This window comes from Ictalurus punctatus, chromosome 5 (assembly GCF_001660625.3).
Source record: "Ictalurus punctatus breed USDA103 chromosome 5, Coco_2.0, whole genome shotgun sequence".
In the NCBI taxonomy this organism is placed as follows: Eukaryota; Metazoa; Chordata; class Actinopteri; order Siluriformes; family Ictaluridae; genus Ictalurus; species Ictalurus punctatus.
Genome location: NC_030420.2, coordinates 22815698 through 22836633, shown reverse-complemented (window position 1 = coordinate 22836633; position 20936 = coordinate 22815698). Strand labels below are relative to the sequence as shown.

Below are 20936 nucleotides of genomic sequence, written 5' to 3'. Positions count from 1 at the left end.
CTGCAAAATGTCTCACATGTACTTTAAAGTGTCACAGCAATCTCCATATGATTTATTCTGGTAACTTTCACACGCTTTGTCATATATATAGCAGCAGTGTGTGTGTGTGTGTGTGTGTGTGTGTGTGTGTGTGTGTGTGTGTGTGTGTGTGTGTGTGTATATATGTATATGTACACACACACAAACTGACATCAGTGCCATTTTGGTGGTGTTGAGTAAAAAGTAAAAGATTACTGTGGGAATAAGGAAACATATTTATATGGCAATAAGTGTGTAGTGTTCTATAGAGGCTTATCTTGTGTGTGTGTGTGTGTGTCCTGCAGTGAGTTTGTCGCCTGGCTGTTAGAGAGTGGAGAAATCAGTAAACCAGAGGAAGGGATCAATTTGGGCCAAGCACTGCTGGAGAACGGTCTCATCCACCACGGTGAGAATCTCATGTGTTCTTTAATCTCTTGCTTTTTTTTTCTGTCATTCTTTTCACTTTTAAGTTTTTACCGTATCACTTTCTTTCTCATTGACAGAACCTAATTTTGTTCTGTCTATACATTTTATGATTAAAAGCTGAAATGCAGCAAAAAAAAAAGTCCTAAAGCATTGGCGTACATCCAGTATCAACACTGCACAGTAACCTGAGCTCATCATCGAGATTTGCTCTCCGTCCCCCAAAGCAGGAGTGTTGTGACGGAAAACAACCTGGTCATGAATAATGGATGGAGTGAAGTGTTTGCCTTATCCCAAAGCCAAACCAGGGATAATGACATGGCCCTGCTCAGGCACTCCACACTGCACTCAGCAAGCAAGTGGATTGTGTGTGTGAATGTGTGTGTGTGTGTTTATAGGTGTGTGATATGAGATTGGAGAAAACGATTCTGGTCAAACAGTAGTTCCTTGAGACTAATAAGATGGCCTAGGTTGTAAGGTTTGAGGAGACACAAGGTCACCCGGGACACTTGAGATTCGATCATTCACTGATGATAATGCAAGACTGCAAACCTTCAAATTTTCAAATTAATTTTGATAGATAAAACAACATACCCTGTGTATAGAATATAGATTCCCCGAATATAGAGAAATCATTATTTCGTCGGTCAAAAATACAGAAATAGATTTTTGTAAGAGCTACATAAGGTCAGTAAGGACACTTTAATCGAGGTTAGCATTTTGGTCTATGATAGAGCTCGGTTCTCTTCAGAAAACTAACCAGAGGTCTGCATTAAATTGTGAAGTGTCTCTATAAACCTTAATTACTAAAGTTTAAGAAAGAGGTGTTTGTGCTTTGTGGATTCTCTGCTCAATGTGAGTAGAAATAAGTCAGCCAACACATTGCTAGATTTCCATTTCCTCCCCTTTTGTACTGATCCAGAGCTGCTCACAAACTGAATGTGTTAGTTTAGAGAGAGTCTTTGATAGTAGCAGAGAATTTCTGTCCATACATCAGTAATGTATATGCTTTCACAACACAAAGTTGTCTTTATTTTGAAAGACAACTTTTGGTATTCTAATGGGAAAATGTGACCATCCATCCATTCATCTATACATTTTCTGTACCGCACATCCCACCTAGGGTCACCTGGAGCCTAACCCAGGGAACTCGGGGTACAAGGCGGGGGACACCCTGGACATGGTGCCAACCCATCACAGGGCACTATCGCACACACACTGACACCCATTCACAGACTATGGACAATTTGGAAATGCCAATTGCCCTACGGTGCATGTCTTTTGGACTGGGGGAGGAAACCGGAGTATCCAGAGGAAACCCCCGAAGCATGATGAGAACATGCAAACTCAGGGCATTGAACCCCTAACCCTGGAGGCCACCGTGCACCCATGTGACAAGACAAACAAATAAAATATTTGTTGTAATCACGCATTGAATCTGAAGAAAACATGAGCGGTCTAGACTAAGGTATTTTTTTGTTGTTCTTTTGTAGTTTCAGATAAACACCAGTTTAAGAACGAGCAGGTACTGTATCGGTTCCGTTACGATGACGGCACTTACAAAGCCAGGAGCGAAATGGAGGATATCGTATCCAAGGTATTTCCTCACATATTTCATACCATCACATAATATTTGAGTTTAATGCCATATGTAATGTATATTTGTTTCTTAAATTGGTGCGTGGGAATAACTGTGTGTTTGTATCCACTATGTTTGTAGGGTGTGAGACTGTACTGTCGTCTCCACAGCATGTTCATACCTGTGATTAAGTAAGTATTACACATGGATGAGTCCATCATTAAACAGTCTGTACAGTATTTCAGAGGGGTTTTTTTCATTGTGATTGTTGCGGCCAAAAACGCTTGATTTTGCCGCGGCTTTTTTGTTCTTCAAAATTTGCAATGCAACTTGCAGAATTTTCTTTTCTTTTCTTTTCTTTTTCAGAAATCTACTTGAATTGGCGAAATTGCACAAAATTGTTTAAGTAGTCTTTCACAGTGATGTTTGTGGGTAAATAAGTCCTTTTAAGCTGTACCCCTGTTTGACACAAGTGAAAGGAAGAGGTCTTTGGGTGAATGCGTGTTGTGATCCAAATCTGTGGAAAATCTGCAGTAATTTTGGAAAAATTGCAATCTCTTCCAAATATTGTGCAGTCTGATTGATTTTGCGTGAATTTCTGCAATCACAAAGTCGCAAAATCCTCGAAGAACCCTGATGTTCTGCACAATTTCTAGTGGGCTCAGAATGGAGTTGCAGCATTTTCTATGAATGATTGTAAAACTACAGACCCGACTGGAACGATCCACGCTGGAAATATGTATTATTAGTCCACTGCTCACTCACTCCCTCACTCACTCTGACTGGGGATCACAATTTAGTGAGGGGAACTGTAGCTTTAGTTTTAGTAATGTCTCACCTCTGCTTCAGTGGATAATCTCACCTAGATCCTGCAGACTTCTATATAATGAACTGCTGCTGTAATCATAAATATATTCCTGTGCAATTAAATTGAACTGTATAGGGAATTCACCTACACCCGCACACCTTGTAGTAAAAATGAAAAGTCACGTGCCTTTACACATATTAAAGTGTGGACAAAAGTATAACTAGAAACCGCACCGCCAGAGCACCACTGCGTTAGTTGACTCTGACACTGTGTTCCTGTTATTACTCCACGTCCTTCCGTTTTCTGTTCTCACATCTCTAGCTTGCTTGACGCTCAGCAATGAGCTGCTGACTGCACTCATCTTACCACACTTCCTCTTTCCTAACTAGTGCACAAAGAATCCTCCATGATGTAGGATGTTTTGTGGTGGACTAATCAGCTTTGTTTGTGGTTCATCACTGGGAGAAACACTCCAGCTTGTGTGTCACTGTGGTCAGACAAAAGCATGTATGCAGAAACACTGTCCAAAGCGTGCTTTTCGTGACACGCCTCACGTGCTTGTTTATTTCTGTTTTTTTTTTTCTTCTGCTGAAAACGTAATATTTGATTAATATTCGAATAAAGTGTTTCTCGATGGTAATTCACTGCTAGTTGCTTTAGATAGTTTTACTGCAACAAATCAAGGTAAAAAGGACTCTGCGGTCTCAAAGGTGATATATAGAATGATATACAGGGCGATTCCAAAAAAAGCTGATTTTATTTACTTTTCTTTGCAGTACTTTTTTGTTTTTTTGGGGGGGGGGCAAGGAAGAACGGTTGCAGTTCCTTGTGTTATAATGTTAGTGTTAGTCAGCCATAACGTTAAAAGCACTGACAGGAGAAGCGAATAACATTGATTATCTTGTTACAGTGGTAGCTGTCAAGGGGTGGGATATATTAGGGAGCAAGTGAACAGTCAGTTCTCGAAGTTTTTGTATCGAAAGCAGGAAAAATGGGCGGATCGGTGTAAGGATCGGAGTGACTTTGACAGGGTCAGATTGTGAAGGATAGACCACTGGGTCAGAGCATCTCCAAAACAGCAGGTCTTGTGGGGTGTTCCTGTTATGCAGTGGTTAGTACTTACTTACCAAAAGTGGTCCAGTGGAAGTGGAACCAGTGACAGGATCATGGGCATCCAAGCCTCACTGATGCTCATGGGAAGCGACACTGTGTGTTTATCAGAGTGACACTAGTTAAGTGCAGGTGTGTGTTCGCTCATCTCAGGTTGTGTTCAGCTGTCAAACAGACGCAAATTAGCATTCACTTTCCAACATCAATCGATTATGTGCAGTAGGTGAGAACTAGCTAGTGTCCAGGAATCTAAATCAGAAGAAAATAAGGCAGAAATAAATACATAAATAATACAGTAACTCTTAACCGCATTAATCATATCCTTCATTTTTGTTCTAAGAGTGTGCAAACTTTTTTGTGTGAAGTTAAAAAAATTAAATAAATAAAGTGGATGGAACAAAGAGCCTCCCTAGGATCGTGTAGGTCTGTTTACTCATTCCTTTCTTCTCCATGCAGAGACAGAGACCACCACCTGAAGACGTTTAAATCAGTGTTACCAGCTAGTAAACTGGTGGACTGGCTTGTCTCACAGGTAGGAGGACATAAAACACTTACAGTACACGTGTGGAGACGAGACAATCCTCCATTCCAAACACACACAAACAGACCCTTAAATGTCATGTAGCTCATAACTGTGTAGTTACTAAACTAGTAATGTTATATATTTGTATATAAACCTCTAAAAATATGGTCTTTTATAGGGGACACAGCAGCCTTTTGAAGATCTGGGGTTTTCTTTACCTTTCCCAGGAGGTGCATGTGGAATTTAACAGAATTTAATGATCTCTCTCTCGCTCTCTCTCTCTCTCTGTCTCGCTCTGCCTCTCGCTCTCTCGCTCGCTCTCTCTCTCTCTCCCTCTCATGTTGTGTAAACATCTCTCAGGGAGACTGTTCTACCCGCGAGGATGCCGTCACACTCGGGGTCGGCCTGTGCAACAACGGCTTCATGCACCACGGTAAAGTCTCTCCGTTGTGACTCACGATATTTACTTTATGGGAGTGTGATGTTTACAAAGTGTAAATAAATCACAAATATGGAACCAAATCTGATGTTCTGTAGTTCTGGAGCCTGTAGCGTGATGATATTAAAAGGATTTCACCAGATGAGGCAGCATGAATCTTAAAAACAACAGCATTGCTAGATTTGGCAATAGTAGTGAAGCTGGGCTTTGAGGTGAAAGTTTAAAAAGAAATCGAGAGTGAAGAAAAAAACTCGGAAATGTGTGTGTACATGATTCCAGACTGACCTGCTGATTTTGCCATAAACAGAATTTGCAATGAGCCTTGGCTTTCCTTGTTTGCTATTGCAACACTTTTAGTGTCTGGGGCCAGAGAGTGAACCGTGGCCATGTTTTAGTGTGTTCAAGGGTCTTAAATTAGAGCAGCTGTGAGCCTACATATCATGAAAGTGTGCTGAGTATGAGGCGCAGGTTTGCTGTTGGATGTTATTTAAGTATTTATTTAATCTCCTTAGTTTTGTGTGCAAACATTATCACAATTTTGCAGCAGTTAATTCAAATAAATGAATTATGTTGCTACTGAAAGTGCCTCTTTAGTTCTCCTTAAAGGTTCTTGATGAACCCCTGAGGCTGTGTGCCTGGCTGAGGGCCAAAGTGTCCGCATGTCTATTAGCAGCTGTCTCCAGCTGTTAGAACAGTATCAGCGAGTTGGAGTGGAACAAAAGCATTAAAAAAAAGACAGAAGCACAAACACGCGCATCCACACACCACGTCAGTACGAGACGAGAGGCACACACACACTTCCTGTTAAATCAATAACAGCACTGCTTATTTCTGATGTCCGCTCACAAAACAAATTACAGAGATGTTTAACTGGGAAACGCTGCACAGTACTGAACAGTTTGTCCCCCCATCTCACATCTCTCACCCCTCAGATGTGCAAACACATCTGTCACTTTCAGTTTTGGGGAAGAAAATATCCTACGTGGCAGGTTTTCCACAAACAGCACAGTTCCTGCTGTTTAAGACCGGTGAAGAAAAAAACGAGAGAGAAAAAAAACCCTCATGTTCGCGTGATCACTCATCAGCCTAGGCCCGAGCTGGAGTAACACTGATACATTATCATGTGATTTGAATGCTAATAAATGCTGTTGTTTATATGCCGCCTCTGGTTTTGCATCATAAAGGCAAGGAAGATTGTATAAAAGATTGGTCAGCAAACACACAGTGTCCGTTAAAAAGCCTACCACACAGGGTTCACTACTCAGTCTTTAAAAAAAATCAAATCAAGTCATCAGCGTTTATGAGAATTGTCGATCGGTCAATAAGCAAAAAGGGTCTGGTTATACAGTGAGAGCAATTTTCTTTTTCTTCATTAAAAAAAATCACGGAGATTGTTTTACAGTGAAGAAAAGAAATAAACGCATTAGCGTCTCTCTCTCCCATCTCTTCAAGCCACTCACCCCGTGCAGTTTACCTCTCCAAATCTCATTTTGTCTCCTGTCACCGTTGTTAGCTCTCATTGAAAAGAATGTTTTTCAGACACTTTGTGTCCATCCATCAATCCATTTTCCATACCGCTTACCCTAAACAGGGTCATGGGGAGCCTGGAGTCTATCCCAGAGAACAAGACGGGTGCCAACCCATCGCAGGGCACAACCGCACACCCATTCACACACTATGGACAATTTGGAAATACCTACAGCACAAGGCTTTGGACTGAGGGAAAGAAACCAGAGTACCCGGAGGAAACCCCTGAAGCATGGGGAGAAAACAAATGAACATGCAAGAAAATGCAAACTCCATGTACACAGGGCGGAGGTGGGATTCAAACCCCCATCTCCAGAGGTGCGAGGCAAACGTGATAACCACTAAACCACTGTGGCCTCGCCTGGTTTTTGGCCACTTTGTGTGATGTTGCTGAAATACATAACTATTTGTATAGGAAGTTAGGATGTCTGTTTCAGCTTAAGACATTTTTACTGTAAAAGTGCTACTGTTATGCATTATGTTACATAGTCACATTATGAACATTTATTGGCTGCTGCAACAACTGCCCTTCTATTGTGAGTTTCGAGTAAACAGGTTTGTTTTTCTTTTCTCATTGAAGAAAAACGTGTTTTCTTGTTCTGCTGCAATCACCAGTCCGTCCTAGATTTTCAGTTTTTTGTGATTGGTTATGGCTCAAAATGCTTGATTTTGCTGTGGCTTTTTTTCTTCTTCAAAATTTGTGATGCAACTTGTGGAGTTCTTTGTGCTTTTATTGTGGAAAACTACATGAATTGGCAAAATGACATCTTTCGCGGCGATGTTTGTTGGTAATTGAGACCTTTTAGCTGTACTCACATTCGAAGTACATGAATCGAAGAGGGCTTTGGCGCAATGCGTGTCGTGATGACGTCACGTGACGCGTCTTGGTCTTGGAGGTTTTTGCATTCGTTTCTGCGATCGCAGAGTCGCGAAATCCTCAGCGGGACCGAATTACACACGTGCTACAGATGCAGTAGAGCGATATTAAATTTTAGAACACTGGACTATAACTCCTTTCATAACTCTTTATCCATTTCCAGCTTACTCTCCTTTACTGGTCTTGTTTCTGATACTTGTGCCTTTTTCCTGTGTTGTAGTCCTGGAAAAGAGCGAGTTCAAGGACGAATCGCAGTTCTTCCGTTTCCACGCTGATGAGGAGACTGAGGGCACGGGCACTAAAACCAAGCAGCTTCGCAACGACTTTAAGCTCATCGAGAACATCATGGCTAAGTCCCTAGTGGTGCGTCTAATCATCCCTTACACGGACACTGAGTAAAGTCTGAGAATGTGTTTGTGTGTGAATAGAAGGTTCCTCTCACCAATGCATACACCACATTGATGTCTCCTCTGTGTGAGCTCAGGGCCAGAGCGGATCCTCTTCATCTACTAATAATCACCCTGACCTTTACACACTGCTCTTTCATCCTTGTAACATAGAACAGGGCAGAAGATGAGTAAACGCATCAAGCTCTATTTTGAGTGTTTACCTGTCATCAAAAGCAAACATGTTCATTATGACCCTCATTTTGAGTGTGAATTGGATTCAGCAGGAGGTGCTTATAAAATAAAGTCCACAGAAATACTAAAATTCACATTTCCTTTTTGATTAACATATGCCAAGCATTTCAGTTATTTCCCCTGAAATTAGAATTCTGCTTTCATCTCCTGAGGTCAAAGTGCTTACCTTTAATGAACTGATGGCTGGTCTTGATCTCTGCAGATTCATCCCGAGGAGGAAGACTATGGATTTGAGATTGAGGAGAAGAACAAGGCCATCATGGTGAAGAGTGTAACCAGGGGTTCCCATGCTGAGGTGAGAGGAAGAACTAGATTTTGTAAAACATCTCACAGCATGGTCATACATTTGATACATTACATTAAAAGGTAGAATTTGGTACGATTTCTGTTCATGTACAAGTGCAGATGCTGTGCCGTTTTAGAGTTAAAACAGCTGGTTATCATTAGTTTAAGTGTAGATCAGTGCTTGCATCAATCTTGATGAAATATCCTTGTTAAATAGAAGAAGGCAAGAAGAATTCATGTCCTATATTATTCTTCTTGTAAATATTAGCCAGATCAGGAGTGGACAAATCACTTTGTTTTCAGGTCCTGGCTATTAGATTTTTTTTTTTACATTTTATTTTGTAGTCTGTGAAACAGTCAGAGAAAATGAAACCCTATTTCCTACTGAGTTTTGCAAAACAAAAGTTTTTATGAAATGCATTTACTATAGCACACACTTCCGAATTTCACCACCTGCTGCACTACACACATCAGGTAAGGATCTGGCTCCTAGTGGAATGATTTTTTTTATTGGTCGAATTAGCATATACGGATGACTGATGATATTTTCATAACTTTGTGAAAGCATGTCACATTGCCTTTAAACAAGGAGAGAAAATAAAGACACTATCCAGACACATGGTGTGAAGAGAAAACTTTGCAGCTTATAGCCCAAACAACTTGATGGCTTTTTGGCGAGGTCATAAACATTATGTGGCCACAAACATCAAAAGATGTAAAGAGTTGTCCCCTCCACAGCCATTCATATTTGATTGTTCCATTCATCCATCCATTATCTCTACCGCTTATCCTACACAGGGTCACGGGGGAGGCTGGAGCCTATCCCACTCGGGGAACAAGGTGGGGTACACCCTGGACAGGGTGCCAATCCATCACAGGGCACAATCGCACACACATTCACACACTACGGACAATTTGGGAATGCCAATCAGCCTACAACACATGTCTTTGGACTGGGGGAGAAAACCCCCGAAGCACAGGGAGAACATGCAAGCTCTGTGCACACAGGGCGAATGCAGGATTCAAACCCCCAACCCTGGAGGTGCAAGGCCAACGTGCAAATCACTAAACCATCATGCCACCTACTTGTTTGTTTCCCTGTGTTATTGTAATACACTTGCGAGCACATTTTAGCCTAGTCTATTATGTTACCGCACAACCAATATCATGGGATTGGACAGCACACTGTAGTTAATGCAGTTATATTTTTTTTCCCTCAACCTTGCTTTTATTTTACCTCTTATATGAAGAATTAATATGAACTTCCTCACAGGAAGGACCTTTTTCTTCATAAGATCCATATTGTGCTAAGAGTCTGATTTAGGTTTGCATGGCGGTTATTTTTGGGTTGGATTATTATAAAGTTTACCCATATAATTAAAAAGCTATTTATTATGATTGACCTTAATGGTCTACTGCTATGACCAATTAAGTGTATGCAGTAAGGTTTTTATTCCTATTGGGCAATCAGTCTTAAATCTAATACAATGCGTTACTAGATTATTAGGCTGCATGTAATTTTAGCAACAGTAATTTCATCCATTGGACTAATATTTTCGGTAGTGAAACATCTGTGCACATCTGTGTGGACTGTGCTGTTTCAGATTTGCTTTGTAGTCACACAGAGGACTTGTTCACAGAGGGAAACTAATCTTAGATTGCCATTAGAGCATAATTAGAACATCAGTATCATCTGGATGTTGTGCACAACGTGTTTTACTAATGAGGAAGGTTTATTCCTGCTCTGTTTGTGTCTTCACACCTACGTCAGTCGGCTCTCGGATGCTCAGGCAGTCAGTCAGGGCGCAGGTCACGCTTTCTTAATTCACTCCCTCTCCAGAGTCTCGCTCTCACTTCAGATAGTGGAGAGAAAATTAGGCATGCCTCATCACATTCTCCTCTGAGTCCTGATGCCTCGCTCACTTTTTTCCCTTCACATCGAGAATCACATTGAGATGAAGCCTCTATTCACAATGATGCCAAGTTACAAAAATAGATGCCATATTTTTTTAAAATCAACTGAGTCGTCTTGTTTTCTGCTAAGAGTACAATCGTAAATATATCTTAGTGTTTCCAAAAATCAGACTCAAGTAAACTTAGTAATACAAACAAATACCTGAGTAAGAATAAGAACCATGTCTGGTTGCTAGTGGTTTCTTTCTTTTTCAGGACATTCCAAATTGTTGTATTGGCTATGCCCAATGCTTATGCAATGGCTCTGATTGATGTTCCCTCTTTTCTCAGCTTCAAACAGGCTTGCTTTTCTCCCATAGACTGCTCTCTGGTCTTCATGTTGGTTTATCCTTTTTAACAACAAATGCAGACTTCACATATGAAACCAATGGCTCAAATCAACAGTAGACATTCAGCGCTATTAATTCTTTAAACAGTCAATTTAACAGGGAACGCCTGGGCAGTAAGAAACACCTATCAGTCACCTGTTCCAGTATTTTTGATCACTTGAAAAAATGGGTTGTAAAAAAAGTTGTTCAACACATCTCGATGTAAATATGAGGAAATGAAAGCTGAAATTCCGATCTCATAATCATCTTTTGATCTCAAAAGATGTCTTCAACGTATCGCAAAAATAAATAAATAATAGAATTGGCCTTGCTGTTCCACTTCTTTCAGAGGGGACTGTACATGATTTCAGTTAAAGGTGTCTTTTGTAGAATATACCTCCCCATTCCTAAAGCTTCCCCATCCAGACCTCCTCTCATCCACCAGTGCACTCCTCTTTCATCTCTTTCTATCCTAGAAATTAACAAGGCCTCCGTCTGTCCTCTGTTGCTAAACCCGATCAGTAAAAGGGAGAAACTCTGGCAGGACCAGGGGTAAAATAGACACCAGTCAGAAAGACTGGAAAAAGAGCTCTAGGGTCAGGAATACTAAACACTTCTGTGCAGAAGGAAGTGATTTGTTTCCACAAGCAGTGCACGGTCACAGTGACCCTGTGTGTGAGAGAGAGGACATAGAGGCCTGCATTATCCAGAGTCACAGCTGTATAATTAAATAGCCCTTATTTTAGTGCTTTCACTCTGGCACCTGACATAAAGTCCTATTCAGTGTGAAAATTAAGGGCTGGATTCTTTGAAAGAGATGTGGATTGAAATCCACATCTCTTTTTTTTCATTGTACTTTGATGCAAGAAGCAGGGGGAAAAACATCATTATTGTGCAATTTGCTGTAATATTTGCTTATTCTTGGCCTTAGCTAAGATTGTAAATGAGTTTACTTCAGCTGGTTCTGAATGTATTCTTTATTACTTGTGGTAGAAATAACAGCTCAGTAACGTGTTTGTTGGTGTCTGCATTGTGTTTCACTCTGTGTAGATGGTGGGGTTGCAGGCAGGAAGAAAGATCTATTCCATTAATGAAGACCTGGTGTTTCTGAGGCCCTTCTCTGAGGTGGAGATGATGATCAACCAGTCTTTCTGTATACGCCGCTCTCTCAGGCTACTGGTTTCCACCAAAAACAAAGAGTGAGTCTCACAATACATACATCATTTACATCTGCTGTAGATTAAGCACTTAGAGTAAAGTGATGGAGTTGCTGCTAGTATTACAGCTCTGGGACTTAAACACTGCAGATGTGTATATGGGAAGTTGTTTTGTATGTGTAAAGGTGCTGTTTACTGCCTGCGTAGAGATGACAATTGTAATGAAAACATTGAACATCCGCACTCCCACTGTTGAAACTGTGAATGACAAGTCATGGGTGTTCAGCTAAACTTTGTGAAGTTCATAGCTGTAAATATGACCGTTTGAAGGGGTTATGTTTAGTTTTGCTGTGGTGCTTCATATTACCACTTTTGACTGGCGCACCAGACTCTGAACAGAGGAGACACCTGTTTTGAATAAATACATACTTCTCAGTCCATTTATCTTTAAGCATTCAACTTTTGTCTTAGGTGGTTTTCACACTGGGCACGTTTGCTGTGGTCTGAATCTGAGCGGGATTGTTCCCGGCACCCCTTGCAGCATTGGTCTGGTTTCAGACGCACTTGCTTCTATCGAACCCCGGTGCATTTGCGTTCATCTTAAGGCATCACAAACGCACATGGTGAACAAAACGCAACTTACCATATATATATATATATATATATATATATATATATATATATATATATATATATATATATATATATATATATATATGTGTATATATATATATATATATATATATATATATGTATATATATATATATATTTTTGGTGATATTATACGCGACGGTCCCCTTACACTCATGGTACACATGTGCTGTGGAAACTAATGGTGTCTTTATCAGCTACAATACATGAGCAGGTTACTTTACTTCCTGAACAAGCGTGGACAGTTGCGATCACATGCACAGGAATAGCGGCACAATTCCAATACAACCGAACTCGGACCACCTCCTACAGGTAGTCTCGGGTTCGGTACCGCTGTGCGCTTCCCGGTCCGCATGACAGCTTTCACATTGCCAATTTTTCACGCAAACCATCCTCTGTTTCGGACTACACTGCCAGTGTGAAAGCCTCCATTGACTTTTTTCATTTTATTTTTTTATATATATTTTTTTATATAAAGAGTCATGTATAGATCTCTAAATCTCTGTGAAAACACTTTCCTTTGTTGATGCACTACCTTTAGCTAAATAATTAATTGAACCAGGGGCATTTTTTCACAAGTTGCTCAGTTCTGCTACAGTATTTTTTTGAGTGGCCCAAGGTCCAGTAATTGAGCTTGCCCTAGTATGTTGCTTTTCATGCAAACATGGAGATGGCATGATACCACTTTTCCTTTTCTGATACCAATAACAATACTGGAACCTTGAGTATCAGCCGATACCGATACCCATTTAATATTGTTTTCTTTAAAAACGACTAAGATTTAATATGTCTTTTAAAAAATAAAATCTGAAACAGTTAACCTCTAAACAGTTAAAGTGGAAAGTAATTTCTGGGCCAGAAAAGTGTCAACAGAACAAAGCCTGAAATGAAGAAACTGGTCAGAATTGTTGTATGGAAATATTGCTAGTTATTCAAAGCAATCTTTGAAATAATATGATTATTAAATCTAGAACCACTTTTAAAATTAAAAAAACATACAAACCACACCTTTAAATGAGTCTCAAATAGATCAGGCATCAAGGGTTTCAAAGCTGGTGGTATAGAGTAAGATGGTACCCACATGATCTTCAGTAATCTATAAAGTATATGGGACTAGACGATTTTGAACTGCATTCTGAAGTAAATCAATGTAGGAATTTCCTATAAAATCCCCCTCAAAAAACATATACGGACTCAAGATGTTCCTCCCTTTGTCTGTGAAATGAAGGCTTGTGAAGATTCCAGACTGTCAAGACGGCCTGTCATTCAAACTGCGTGGATCCTGTCCTCCATATGTTCATGCTGTAAAGAAAGGTGAGCTGCGTGCGTGTGTTTGAGAAACCATCACAAATATATCTCGATATGTCTGAAAGCTGCTTTGTGATGTTTTTCTTTTTTCTTTTTGTCTTTGACAATTTTACCTCTCTTGCTTTTCATATTCGTTTTAATTTGTCCTGCTCTAATGAAACAATTTCAAATTCAGTTCCGAACGAATCTTCTAAGGACACTAGTGGTTTCACTGAGTATTAATTTAATCAGATCCTCTCACACAAAGCCTTTTCATTTCCTGAAAAGCAGGAATGTAATTGCCTTTCCCCCTCTAACCTGTCAAGCAGATGTGTCTGCATTAAACTAAGCATTGAAAGGGGGGAAAAATGGATTCATAATGGATTCATACAGAGACTGCAGTACTCATGTGATAAACATCTGGACCACTAAAAATAACACCTCACAATGAGGCGTGAATCCCAAACTATGTTAAACATACAGTTATTTGGATAGACATTTACAGCAAAGGTACAGATTTACAGTATGTTGATGATAGATTTTATTATGGAAAGTGCCTCAGCATGTTGCACTTGCTGCAGCAGTGATATATAGACCACGCTCATATATTCTAGTGAAGGGTAGGAATTAAATGTGCAATATTATCTTTGCAATAAAAGTGAACATATAATTCAATGCAATCTTGTTTTCATATAAATACAGGGTTTTCACTTGGTGCAAGTTTGCTGAGTGCAGGAGAAGGTAGAGGAAGGCGTGTTTGAGGCATAGTTTATGTATTATTACAGACTGGCTTGGCATATTGAGGCTTCTCTCTTTTCGATGCTGTTTCTCTTCAGACTGGTTTGTAGTCTTTGGAATTTTTGTTTAGGCTGCCATGGTCTTTTTAATTCCCCAGTCTGAACAGTGTGTGCCTTTTTTTTTTTTTTTTTTTATTGTACTCTGGAGCTAGTTTAATCAAAATAAGTCAGATTTATTTTTCTTTACTATTGCATTTTACACGCCACCATGTCTGTAAGCAAGAATAACAAGGACAGAAAAAAAGGACAGATATTCTGTGCTCGTGTGTTGCCATTTGTAGGATGTCTCAATGTAATGTCTTCTGACATGACTTTTTATTTTCGTCGTGTGTGTGTGTGTGTGTGTAGGGTCAGAGGCCGCAGCAGCAGGCCTGCAGCCCGGCCAGTGTGTGCTCAAAGTGAACGGCGCCAACATGAGCCAGAGCAGTTACGAGGAGGTGCTGGAGCACTTCAGCAGCTATCGGCCCGAACAGTATGAGAAGGAGCAGGTACTGTAAAATCCACTGGCTGCTGTAAATATTTAAATGTACAGTTCAATGTGAAAGATTGCATACCCTTTGGGCACAATGAACTAGACAAAGACCTTCAGTTTGTACCAACAAGACATTTGTCTGCACGTCACAGATGTTCTTTGGATCATATTAAGGTCCTTCCAGCTGTAATATTTCAGTCACTCACACCCCTCTCTAGCCAAGCCCTGTTCTTTGTCCTGCTTGACATATTTGTTATAATTCGGATGTAACACATTCTTCTATTCTTCTCTTATTCTTCAAAATTAAGAAAGTCACAGATCAGGGTCAAGGTTCTGTACATTCAGTTCAATTTTAATTTTTTTTCATTTAAAGAATATAGGAGGTGCAAACGTTTGATCTCAACTGTTGGATTGGATTGCATGTAGCTGAATTTATGCTACAACAAAGTTTTATCACTGTCATCACTTTTGATCTGTACATGTTCATCTGTACATGGATTGATGCAGGGTTGCAGTCAGTGGGTGTACCGTGTGTATGATGACATGGATGAACAGGCATTCAGCTCGTGCCTCTCGGAGAATGGTTCAGATGCAGAGGAAAACAGATGTGCTAATGGAACAGGTACTGTGGTTTATTTGGCTGTGGCGGTTGTGGCAGTTGTGTCAGTTGTGGTTGGATGGGTGTGTGTATTAGTTTGAATATTCTGTAGTGATACCAAGCCAAGGTGATGGCTTATATGAACAAAACTGTGTGGAGTTTTGCATGCTCTCCCTGTGTCCACTTGGATTTCCTCTATCGTCTGGTTTCCTTTGACCTCCCAGAAACATGCATGTAATTGGATTGGCTACACTAAATTGCCTGCAGGATGAGTGGATAAATGTGAACGAGTGTGCGAATACTCCCTGGATGGGACACCTGCTCACGTGTACAGTTTTCTCAGGATAGGCAACGGATCCACCACACCCCTGACTAAGATAAAGCTGTTACTAAAGATGAATAAATAACATGTAGTTTATTCCACATTCTTTTCTTGTTGGTTCACCTTGTAGTCAGCGGTCTGCAACATTTGTCCCTGTCTGGAGATGGTCCACTGGTTAATGTGATGGTGGATAATGTTCACCTGGAACATGGTGTTGTATATGAGTACGTGAGCTCAGCTGGGATCAAGCACCATGTTCTGGAGAAGATGGTGGAGCCAAAGGGCTGCTTCAGCCTTACAGCAAAGGTAATAAGTCATAAAAATAGCTTGTGATGAGAATATTTTGAAGTTGAATGTCTATGGAATTCCTCTGTTCTGTGAGAAATTATTAATTTTTTTTACACTATTTGTCTTGTTTCAGATATTGGAAGCCTTTTCTAAAGACGACAACCATTTTGTGACGAGCTGCAGTCAGCTGATCGCTCAGAGCGAGCGTGTCGTATCGATGCCACAGTATGAGTTCAGAAATATCTGCGACACCAAACTGGAGAGTATACGCAAACGTATCTGCAGATACCAACAGGTGCGTAACAACCCATATTATCTCTTTATTCTTTCTCTCAGACGTAATCAAAAGCTTACACCCCAACCATTTGTTCCATTTGTCCCATTCTCAGTTTGCAGACGAGCTGCAGAATAAGGGCTCGCCCATGTTTAAGCAGGCTAGCAGTAAACCTCACATCCTGGGCTGCATGGATTTTGTCCCCACCAATTGCCACCTGAACCTGATGCAGGTTTCATGCCCCAAGAGCACCACATCAGCCGGCCGTGCCTTCAGCATCCGCTTCGGGCGCAAGAATTCCTTTTTTGGCCTTGACCCAGACCAAGGTTGGTGTTCATTTAAAAAACTTAGTCTAGTTTTTGTCACTTGTTTAAAAATGGTTCCAACATAGTGAAATTTCAATCAAACTGTTTGAGGAAAATATTGCTAAAGATTGGTAACGGTTTTACATTATTTGTTAAAAAGGGCCATGATTCACACTTGGGTAAATATAGCCTATTTCCCCAGCAAAAAAAAAAAAAAAGACACACCTTACCTCATGGCTGTCAGAAGCAATTAGCTAGATTGTATCTCTGACATAAGGATTCCATTGAACAAAACTCCCCTAGATAAGAGTTAAACATCATGAAATAATAATTAAAGCATACAGTTTAAACCATGAGGGCCTCGTAAATTTCATGCCTTGCTGTAATGACTATTCCCACAGCAAATCAGAGCCTTTTTAAAGCTCTCAGGTTGAAATTACTTCCATCAACCTTCCATTACGACTCCATTAGGCCATGCTGAGTGGCTCAGTGATGTCAGCTCACCTCATCCCTGAGGAGCAAGCTCTCCCATTTCCTGCACCTTAAAGCCGAGGATTTGTTTTCATGTTGTTCACAGCTTGATGTTAGGCCTTTAGCTGAAATGGTTGATTGAGCCAATAAAGTCTTAAGCTAAATAGTACCATGTGTATTGTGTTAACTTTATTTCAGTGCTTTGTTTGTACACGTGTTTGTTATTACTGTTTATATATAATGTACATCATTTACCACATGCTAAGAAATAAGTTATAATCAGTTATAGTGTGAGGTTTCTGTGGCTTTTTTTTCGGTATTTATATACACTTGCAGCATATTAAGGCTGTGTTATGTCTGGCTTTTGTTTGTTACTGCACCTGCCACTAGACATGGTTGCGTCTACATGTATCTGCACCAGTACCAGTTGTGTTGTTATGGCTCCTCTTTGAGGTTGTTTGGTTCAAGTGTTTCTCTTCACATCTGCTCAGCAGTTGTGACACGGTCAGAGATACTTCAAATTCTTTTGATGATGGAGCTCACTGAAATTACTGTATGTATCAGGAGCTTTTCCAGGCTGTGTGACTCTGAGTTGTCCCATATTTTTAAGTGTCATTTGCAATACATGAGCTTGTAGTTGAATTATAGTATTGCTATGAGAAGACAACCACTAGCATTACTGTCTATTCAAAAATGGCTGATCCCATTTAGGAATGCCACCTTTCTCTCTTCTCTCCATCTGCTCTGGTTTTCCTCTGCCTTTGATGGCACTTTCCTTTTACACTTAGTTTCCACATTTGTGGCCGCCATACAATATTCTGTTCTATGAAATAACAATAATTTTATAAAGTGTTGAAAGTCTAACCGTTGGTGGTAACCTTATTTAATGATATATTGCCTCAGTTACATATTTAAGTACATTTGAACATGAAGATAATTGGAATTTAAACAAGTAAAAATCTTATACTGATGTATGCTTTCAGCATGAAAAAAAATTAGGGTGTGGTACCTGGATTAAATATTTGCTGTCCCTTCACATCAACATTATCCAAATCTTCATCAGACCTTTCAGTCTACTGTTTCTTCCCATTCAGCCAATCTGAACCCCATGTCCCACACGGTCCACTGTGTGACCAGCATGGCAGCCCCATCCTGGAGCTGCATGGGCCTGGATGACGAGGAGATGGAGGGAATAGATGGAGGCATTGAGGCATGCAGGAGGCACACGCAAGGTGAAGGAGGCCTTAGTTTTCTCCTCAAGCAGGAGGACACCGAGAGCCAGGACAACTACATCTGCCTTTATAACCGGCTGGACATCGCGGTCAGGGAGATGAAGCTCTACGTGGCTCAAATTGATGTGTAAGTCTGAAAGTTGATTTGAAAAAAACATTAATGGCAACAGTCAAGGAAGGTCACTACAGTGAGAAATTATGTTTTTTATTAATTGAATCCACAATATGTCTACTCTTAAGCTGTAGTAAAAAAAAATATATATATATATATATATATATATATTTTTTTTTAAATATTGCCGATTATCCATGCATGAATACTGCTTTATCTGAAAGTTTGAAGAATTCATTACACCCACTTAGCACAATCACACCATATCATTTATCCCTGAAAAGTGTGTTGTCTGTTATAAATATTTTCCTATCAGTTTCCCATAAACACTTTTATACTTTTTGATACTTTTTCTAGTGTGCAAATACATAATTTTCATTTCTAATTAATGTAGCAATTAAATTTACGACTATATAATACCAAATGACACTTTGGATTGAGAATATACGTTATAGAAGATGCACTTTATAGGTTTCAGTCATATACATGTTTAGGTGGTCTCTCTTTCTGTGTGTGTGTGTGTGTGGGAAAATCTCCTTTATCAAATAGCATGTTTTAACATCCGGGTGTGTCTCCGCCACACCAGAGAACAGCGAGTCCCACCAGCCACAGCTCTGTTCTACTTCTCCTTCCTACATCAGGAAGCCTTTTCTGAAAGTCTAAAAATATTTATGGGCAGGGCAGAGGAAGCCGTGACTGTAGCCATAACACACTACAGAGGAGGAGACACCATATTTCCCTGCTTCTCCCTTTTGTCACTTTTTTAACACATTGAAATAATTGCTGGGGGTGTGTGTGGCTCACATAAAAAAAATAAAAAAAACGAGCAACACCTCATTAACTTTAGCCCTAAAAGTTCTCATTCACATTCTCCTTGAGCTTTAATATTGTGATTGATACATTACCTAGTAATTACAATCACCCTGGCGCCGGTTACGTATATCTTACATCTTTGTGTGTTTTTCTTTCTATAATATGTGGCTGTGTGCTGTAGGCTCCTGTCCTCCATCACCGGTCCCATCCAACCTCAGAGCTCTGAGCCTCCTTCCTACGACAATGTGCCGTCTACTTCTCCTGGGCATGAGGAGGCCATTCAGGGCAAAAGAGTGTGCTTCAAAGTGAATGAGGATGATCAGGAGGATTCTGGACACGACACCATGAGCTACAGAGACTCTTACAGGTGAGACAGAGACAACAAAGTCAACACTCGAGAGTATTCAAGGTTAAATCTGCAGGAAAAGCGCAGATTTAGATTTTTGCAGGTGTTTGAAATTTTTGTAAGCAACTATTGAGCTTGCTAGTGCTTGGTATTAAATGCATTAGCTAGATAGAGTTGAGTACTATTCATTAAAATAAGACAAAAGTAAAAATTATGATAATAATATTAATCATAAACAATGATATTAGGTAGGTAAGATTAACTAGTTAAAGATTCAGTTCAGCATGAGCACTTATTAGACACATCTAATACAAGCAGCTAGGCACAATAATAACAATAATGATTTTCTTATATAGTCAGATATAAATGCATAAATGTTTCCTGAGGCACAAACTACACACCCTTATTATATCGCTATAGTTTTTATTAGTCTGAATGGGAGAATAGTTTCCACTGTCCTGTCTTTTCTCCACTGAGTCAAAGTTTTCCTCAATGTACCTTAATGTAACAAAGATTGATTGGGAAAAGCTGAGAGAGCCATTTAAGTCATAAACTTATGAAGAGATGTGTGTCTGTGTAAGGAAACAGAAACAATGAATGAACTAGAAATTGAACCAGGTGAGCAGAACATTGATCAATTTTTTAAAATGATTTTTTAAGAAGACCATGACTGAAATGTAATTGCATAAAATTCCGTTTCACTTCCTAGGAATATTTCTATTTAAATGTGCAGTAACATTAAGCTGTCACATATTCAGTAAATGTCTGGGGGGGAAAACTGCTAAAGTCCCAATTTTTCACTTTGTAATGAGTTCCATTGAAGGCATATAAATCATAAAACACTTGTTTAATAAAGTTCAGGCTGATTGTAAACAGCCGACTAAAGCTCGTGTGCTGTATATCAGCAGAGCCGATCCTCTCGGGTAGGTAGTGCTGTCTACAGTACAGGCCTCGTGGCTGCTCCTTGTGGAACAGGTGTTTTTAAACCTGACATGTTTTGCTCCAGCAAATTCACAGCACATTCTGTGTGTTGACGCTTCATTACACTGCGCCATGGCTAAAACCTCACGTCATCCTCATTCCCCTCAGTGCCGTTGCTCATGTGGGGTGTTTGTCATTTTTGCAGATGCTGGTTTGAGCAGGGCCTTGCTTACACTGACCACTAACAGCATGCTGACTGCAGTAGCTCTAAATGACTGGCTGCGTATGCACTCTCTTCCATTATACAGCCACCCACCATTAAAGCCCGATACCTTCTGAGTGGGTGATCTCATACATTACAGCCCCCCTCGCATTAC

General features: G+C 40.1%; 1 protein-coding gene across 1 annotated transcript in view; it reads left to right on the top strand.

Annotated features, from left to right (window-relative positions):
* prex1 (phosphatidylinositol-3,4,5-trisphosphate-dependent Rac exchange factor 1) overlaps positions 1-20936 on the top strand; it is a 91574-nt gene that overhangs the window by 57001 nt on the left and 13637 nt on the right. The window contains exons 11-26 of the mRNA XM_017467875.3: positions 324-424; positions 1935-2038; positions 2162-2211; positions 4395-4470; positions 4822-4894; positions 7525-7667; positions 8148-8240; positions 11563-11711; positions 13550-13635; positions 14754-14893; positions 15385-15499; positions 15928-16103; positions 16219-16380; positions 16475-16685; positions 18230-18494; positions 19474-19659. Of these exons, the coding sequence (XP_017323364.1) occupies positions 324-424; positions 1935-2038; positions 2162-2211; positions 4395-4470; positions 4822-4894; positions 7525-7667; positions 8148-8240; positions 11563-11711; positions 13550-13635; positions 14754-14893; positions 15385-15499; positions 15928-16103; positions 16219-16380; positions 16475-16685; positions 18230-18494; positions 19474-19659 (2130 nt within the window). The remainder of the gene's footprint in view (positions 1-323; positions 425-1934; positions 2039-2161; positions 2212-4394; positions 4471-4821; positions 4895-7524; positions 7668-8147; positions 8241-11562; positions 11712-13549; positions 13636-14753; positions 14894-15384; positions 15500-15927; positions 16104-16218; positions 16381-16474; positions 16686-18229; positions 18495-19473; positions 19660-20936) is intronic.